Source organism: Eucalyptus grandis, chromosome 2, assembly GCF_016545825.1.
Source record: "Eucalyptus grandis isolate ANBG69807.140 chromosome 2, ASM1654582v1, whole genome shotgun sequence".
Classification (NCBI taxonomy): domain Eukaryota; kingdom Viridiplantae; phylum Streptophyta; class Magnoliopsida; order Myrtales; family Myrtaceae; genus Eucalyptus; species Eucalyptus grandis.
The window spans coordinates 5,579,683-5,586,907 of NC_052613.1; the positions used below are offsets into that span (position 1 = coordinate 5,579,683).

The 7,225-nt window shown below is 40.8% G+C and overlaps 1 protein-coding gene across 1 annotated transcript; it reads right to left on the reverse strand.

Annotated features, from left to right (window-relative positions):
• Positions 1-5,832: 5,832 nt before the first annotated feature.
• Positions 5,833-7,225, reverse strand: LOC104419570 (flavonol synthase/flavanone 3-hydroxylase). The gene is made up of 3 exons (XM_010031275.3): positions 6,831-7,225; positions 6,401-6,722; positions 5,833-6,230 (listed from the first exon to the last, which is right to left on the reverse strand). The coding sequence occupies exons 1-3, from the start codon at positions 7,187-7,189 to the stop codon at positions 5,961-5,963; spliced, it is 951 nt and encodes a 316-aa protein (XP_010029577.2). The 5' UTR covers positions 7,190-7,225; the 3' UTR covers positions 5,833-5,960.

The following is a 7,225-nucleotide window of genomic DNA, read 5'->3' on the forward strand; positions in this document are numbered from 1 at the left end:
ATGCACATGGGGTGAAAGGCTACCAGTTATGGTGCACTGATCCCAGATCATCCAGTTTTCTAATTAGCAGAGATGTGATCTTCGACAAGACTGCAACGCTTCAAAAGATGAGTTCTGAGACACAACCAGCAGAGAAGACAAATCACGGTGTCATTAGTGAGGTGGAACTTCAAGTGGAGACTCCGAAGACCTCGAAGATAACAAAAGTTGAGACTGCAAATGAAGTCACAGTTCTTGAAGTCGGTGATAGTGAACAACTAGCAAAACCGTAGCACACTATAGCCGCAGATAGATAGAGAAGACAAATTAAATCATTGGTACGCTATGTTTATACAGATATTGCTTATGCATTAACTGTAAGTGATGAGGTGGAGATGGATGAGCCTTCGTCTTACTCTGAGGCGATGGCTAGTTCGGAGTCGTCGCAGTAGCTAGGGGCTATTAGTGAAGAGATGGAATCACTCCATCGAAATCAGACATGGGAGTTGGTCAAAGTACCCAAGAGCCAAAAGATTGTAGGAAGTAAATGGATCTTTAAATGGAAAGATGGCATTCCCGATGTTGAGAGGTGAGACTTATGGTGAAGGAATATACACAGCGTAAGGGCATTGACTACAATGAGGGGTTCTCTCCTGTGGGAAGACATAGATCTATTCGTGTTTTACTTGCCTTAGTTGCTTCGCATGATCTTGAGTTAGAGCAGCTAGATGTGAAAACTGCGTTTCTTTACAGTGATTTGGAGAAACAAATTTACATGAGACAACCAAAGGGATTTGCTATTATGGATAAGGAAGATCATGTTTGCTTGTTAAAGAAATCTTTGTATGGGCTGAAACAGTCTCCTAGGCAGTGGTATAAACGTTTTGATACTTTCATAGCTAGTCAAGACTATTCAAAAAGTCAGATGGATAGCTGTGTTTACTATAGGAGATTGGAAAAAGGTTATTTGATTTATCTACTTTTATATGTTGATGATATGTTGATAATAGCTAAGAATAAGTATGGAGATTTTGCGTGACAGTACTGCATGAAGTTTATGTCTATCTCAAAATAAATATATTGAGAAGATAGTGGCACATTTTAATATGCAGTTGGCAAAATCTTTAAGTACACCTCTAGCGAAACACTTTAAACTTTTAGATAAATTATCACCGCAGATTGAGGAAGAATATGAGCATATGTCTCGTGTTCCTTATTCTAGCGTCATGGGTAGTATTATTATGTATGTTATGGTGTGTATTATGCCTGATATTTCACAAGCTGTGATCGTGGTTAGTCACTATATGAAGTGTCCTAGTAAAGCTCATTGTGAAGCTGTGAAGTGGATCTTCAGATATTTGAAGGAGGCAACAGACGTGGGTATAGTGTATCGAATGGACAGCAATGGCAGTGAGACCACTGGTTTTGTGGATTCGGATCACGCCAGTGACTTGGATAATTATAGGTCTTTAGTAGGGTACGTGTTTACGCTAGTGGGTGGTGCAATTAGTTGGAAAGCGTCCTCACAGGATCGCATTGCCTTGTCTTCGACTAAGGTAGAGTACATGGCATTAATCTTTGTAGCGAATGAGGCGATATGGTTACAAAGTTTTCTCTTGGACTTTGGGTTAGAACAGAAAATTGTGAATATACACTGTGATAACCAAGGTGCGATATATTTGGTATATAATCTAGTTTATCACAAGCGAATGAAGCATGTCAACATAAGGTATCACTTCATCTGAGATGTCTTAGTTAAGGGTAATGTTATTGTCAAAAAGATTGTTATGCCCATTGAATGGATCTAGACTTAGAACCAGGGAAGGAGAGTAAATTTCTTGTAGGTATGCATCCCACAGTGGGCGAACAACTCCCGTTCAAGCCCTTCAGGGATAGCTTTTTAGCAGAAAATCACGCAACTCTTTAATTCAGAGCCTAGAGACACCCAAACATTCCAGGATGGAGTCGTTTCTAACCTATCCAAGCTGCATTTTTTGGAGGATCCTACCAGGCTGGAGAAGAAGAGAAATTTAGAAAGCCATGGAGAAGTTTTTTCACAAAGCACACACTTTATTTCAAGGGACTCTGCCCAACACAATACATCCTCCTTGCCTTTTATAGACGATTAGAGGTCACAAACAAACAAGAACCAAGCTCATGGGTCCGTGGGTCCGGATACAAACAGAGGCATCAGAAATTTCCGGGAGGGAATTATTTGCACACTATGAACAGTAACTGTACTGTGAACAGTACATTCCCTATCCTAGTGCTACAGTAAAAGTGAACAGTAACTTGCTACAGTGAAATTGTACGGATTTAGCGGTCTCGTCTGTCACGAGCATTGTAGCTACAGACTGAGTCATCTGAGCTATCTTCTAGGAGATGTGCCTCGTATTTCTGTTCAAGAGCTTCAAGGTCTTCAGGTGAAAGGATTTGGTTCAGCCTTCGTGATGAGGATGCTTCTTCATGAGCCCAATGTGATGCTTCTTCTTCAGCCTAGTTTGTATTTTCATTTTCTTAAGTGTTGGCAGGAATTCTTGGCTGAAGCCAGTTGGATGGTTGTGCATAGAAAGATGTGTTCATGTTTTGGAATAAGAACGAAGGTCCCTGTTCATAAGGATCCTGGGTCAGAGGGCCTCCAAAGCGTGCATAGGGGTCCTAGGTGGATTGGACAATGTCATCTTCGCTTGTCATTTCATGCTCTTGGGACGATGTAGCTTGTCTGTATTGTCCGAGTGCTTCCTTAGCTTCTGGTGCTAGGTCATAATGATCCCACGTCGTGGGTACAGATTCCAAACATTTTCGGGAATGGTTTTGTTTTCCTGGCACAGGATTCTTTGGAGTTCTTGGTATTTGTGTTCACAAAATCTAACAGATCTTGGATAAGATTTATGAATCTGTGCTTCTTGGCTGTCCAAGTGAGGTTTATAGGACGTGGTTCCTATTTCCTGTGGGGCATTAATGATTCTTCCATTATTTGTGAAAAAATGCCATGGACGGCTGAAAAATAGGATGGTATGGACTTCAGGATTCGGTGTCATGATTCTCAATTCCCTTTCCAAGAGTTGTTTCCAGTAAGTAGGAGAATGAAACCAATTAAGAAAGTCTAAGAGATTCTTATCACTTTCTTTTTCAATATTTCTTCCAAGTAAGAATATCCTTGTGAGGTTAGCAATGAACCTTCTGGTTGGAATTTCAATGGCTATCAAGTACTTATTGGTTAAGTACCATAATAACGTCTTGAGCTGTTTAGGGAAATCATCTTCCTTCCAAATAAGAGGATGAATGAATGGATAATTCATATTTAACCCAAAAGGATAAAGAATCGAACCTCCATTGAATCTGAATAGGTCTGTATGGCTTTGCCACATGAGATTCTCTAAGTTCTCAGCAAGGCTGTCATTCTGGATTTGCTGAATAATCTCTTGGGAATATTTCCAGCTTTGTAAATCTTTGATCTTCTCAATCTTGTATTTCACTCCATGATTGAGCATATGGAAAGCATGCCTCTTGATGTACATGTTGATTCCGGCTGGTGCTTTTGGCATTGATAAGAAGTCAGTAAGCACGTTCTTTTTTCCAGGAATATGTTTGGTTTCAAAGGAGTATTTTGAGAACCATTCAGCCCATTGAAGCAGTTGGGAATTTGGAATCTGTTTTTGTTTAAACTTGGTCATCTAAGGGAAAGATGCCATGTCTAATTCTACCAGAAAGTGATGGCTGATGAGATGAAACTCAAACTTTTTGATTCCATTTTTTACTGCTAAGATTTCTTTGAAAGTGGAATGGTAATGCATTTCAGCTGGAGAAAACTTTCCACTTTTATGAGCACAAATGTGTCTCTTACCATCAATTTCTTTGAACATGATGGCTGTCTAGTATTCATCATTGGCATCAGTTTGAAGAATTCTTTTTTCTATTGATGGTATTTGCAATGGTGGGAGATTTTGCATAATCTCCTTAAGCTCAGCAACCGCTTTAGTCTAGGTTTTTCCCCAAGGTGGGGGATTCTTCTTTAGTATGGATTGCAAAAGAATCAGAAGCTTTGCAATGTTTGGGACAAAATCCCTGAGATAATTGATTATTCCAAGAAATTGCTGAACTTGTTTCGTAGTGAAGTTATCTTCAGAAACTTCAATAATTCTTGAGCAATATGTGGCCCCGGTAGTACGTACCTTTGTTGAGGTGCATACAAAAAAATTCAATCTCTGTTTGGGTTATATTCATTTTTATTTTAGAAAGCATAATGCCATGCTTTTTGACAATTTCTGCGAATTGCTCAAGGAGTTGGTATTGTGACTACTCATCAGATGTAGAGTAGAATGTCATCAATGTATACGGCTGCACTTGATAAGATTGGTTGGAAAATACGACACATAGCCTTTTGGAAAAGGGATGGTGCTACCTTTAAGCCAAAATGAAGTACTTTCCATTGGAAGTGCTGGTTTGGGATATATAATCCTGTTTTGGATCTGTCTTCAGGATGGATACCTAATTGCCAAAATCCAGCTTTGAGATCGAATTTGGAATAGATATGGGCCTTGGTTAAACCAGCAAAGAAGGAGTCTCGGATGGTAAAGGGAATTTATCATCTTGGAGAAAATGTTGAGAGGTTAATAGTTGATTACCAATCTCATTTTTCCCCGTTTTGCTCAGAACGCTTATTGACGTAAAAGGCTTCACAGGCCCATTGAGAATCAGAAATTTCAATAAGGCATTGTTGCAATAATTCTGAGCATTCTCTTTGAGCTAAAGCTAAATGTTCTGGCTTCATTCCCATGTGACTCGCCTGCAGACATGATGACTAAATTTATTCTTTTGGCGAAGCTCAAGCTTTGCTTGAACTCTATTGACGTCTGTGGAGAGTAAGCGTCCATCGGTGTGTTGGGAGAGTAATATGGATGATAAGCACTATTAGCTTTAAACATCAAGTCAAGGTAAATAACTGTTAAATTATGTCTTGATTTTGAGGCGTTTGCAAAAATGTGATTCGCTTGGATAAAAAAAATTGGGGGCTATCATTGTTGTAAGAATATACAAATTTCCTTTGTGGAAGCTTGCCGAAATTCTTATCCACGGTAGGGCCCATACAATATAAAGCTACGGTGATGTTCTGCGCGTGAAGAATCCTTTTTCCAATGAAGGAAAGAAAGGTGGGCCCAAGGTCAACCCTTTGACCTTGGGCACACACGTATAAAACTTCTTCATGAAAGGAAGAAAGGAGCGGCCGAACTCCTCTGCACGAGTATCAATTCTTGGTGGGCTCAGGTCAAACTTTGAACTGGGCACACGTATAAAAACATAAGTGTTTTACGCAGGTTTTTTTTTTTTTTCGGTGTGTTGCTGTTGCACCGGTACGAGAGAAAAGGAGGAGCCGCATGTCATCAAGCTAAAGTGCGATCAAGAAAATGAGTTCTTTTTTGGCATTTTGTTTTGAGCTTGTGGGATAATTTTGTGCTAAAAGTTTATATCAAGTGAATTATTTATTTACAAATATTTTGTATTTGGGGTTAAATCTAGGTATGGAAAGCACTTGAGCGTTTGAGCGATTATAAACTATGATTCTCCAATTATAGTAGATTATTTGCTGTCTGGCTCTCCCGTGGACGTAGGTACCAATATTCGGACCGAACCACGTCAATTTCTGGTGTTTTTATTTTTCTCGTTTATTTCTCTGGTGATTTTGCGTTAACGTAAATTGCAAAATCCTCTCATTTCCACGTATTATATCACAACATTGAGCACGTTGGTCTTGGATACACATGGTGAGGACAAAGATTGTTCCTTTACTGGAGGTTTCTGAGATTAACTTGAGAGATGAAGCTGTAAAAACTGGAAATGACAGTCGAGGACTAACAAAGTGAAGCAAAGAAGCACCTTGATCGAAACCCTTATTTAGTTCACACCATTTGCAAATCTTGAAGATAGAACGCAAGAACTACTTGATTAAGACATTCCAGTTGGAAAATTTTTCATCCGTGCTAAGTTTCAATGGCATAATGAGTAATATGGATCACATCTTCCGGTCTAGAAGGCGGATGAGTCTTGTTCCTCACCCTCAGCTGCTGGTACTCCTTGTATAGGAACCCTCTGTACTTGGGTGACTCCCCGATCTCTGTAGTGAACTGTGACAGCGGCTCCACCCATTTGTCCCCGTGCAAGTTATAGAAGAAGGCAAATGAGTAACGGCTTCTTCCTTTTGATCTCACGACTCTGTGAGTGGCACTCTTGAACTTTTTGTTGCTCAACACCTTTTCCACCAGGCAGCGTCGACGTGCAGTACAAAGATATAGCATCTATTGAGTGACATGATGAAAAGATGGAACAAAGAACGCAAGATGCAGTGCAAGAGCTAGGAATAGATGATCAATATGTTGATCTCATACTGAAACAGGGGAAAAGAGTTGAACATCTCACTTACCTGAATGACATCAGCTATATTGACCACAATTTTGCCTTCCGCAGGAACAACGGGGATCCATTCCCCGTCCTTGCGAACTTCAAGGCCTCCGACTTCATCCTGGAACACGAAGGTGATGCAGTTCCCATCTTCATGCTCCGTGATCCCATTTGTCTCTCTTTCTGTGGCAGGGAAATAGTGTAACGCCGCGATGAAATCCCAGCTCCGGTCATGATTGTACTCTTTTAGGAAATTTGGAGGGAGCCCCAAGCAGTCATTTATGATGCTTTCCAAAAGAGAACCGATTCTAACCAAGTGTGAGAAGACTTCTTCAATCACACTCCTGTCAGAGTAGAAGGGCATCTTTTTTTAAGAATTATCAGCATTTGACTTACGATCAGAGCAAATGAAAGGGAAAACAAGGGCAGGCTCACAGTGATCTGGGCATTACCTGAGTTCAGGTGGATTTTCAGGGTAGACATTGAAGCTTGACCCTGGTGGCATCGCCACCAAGTACTCATTCTTGTCCGGCGAGTGATCTGGATGCTTGCTGTAGCCTGCAGGAAGCGGAGCGCCTGATCCTGGACTTGACTTGAGCTTCTCTTCAGGTGGGTATTGAAAGAATGTCTTGGAGAGTTGGAGGGCTTTATTCATCAGATCAGTGGGCGTGCCATGGTTCATTATTTGGAAGAAGCCATACTCAGCGCAAGCCCTGGCTATGGTCTCTATTGCCTTCCTTCTCCCATGCTCATCGCCTTCCTCGTTGAAGAAAGGAGAGAGATCAACTGTTGGAATGCTTGAGGAGGCCATTCCAAGTTCTCGTCTCTCGGTCTCTGCGTCTTGTGG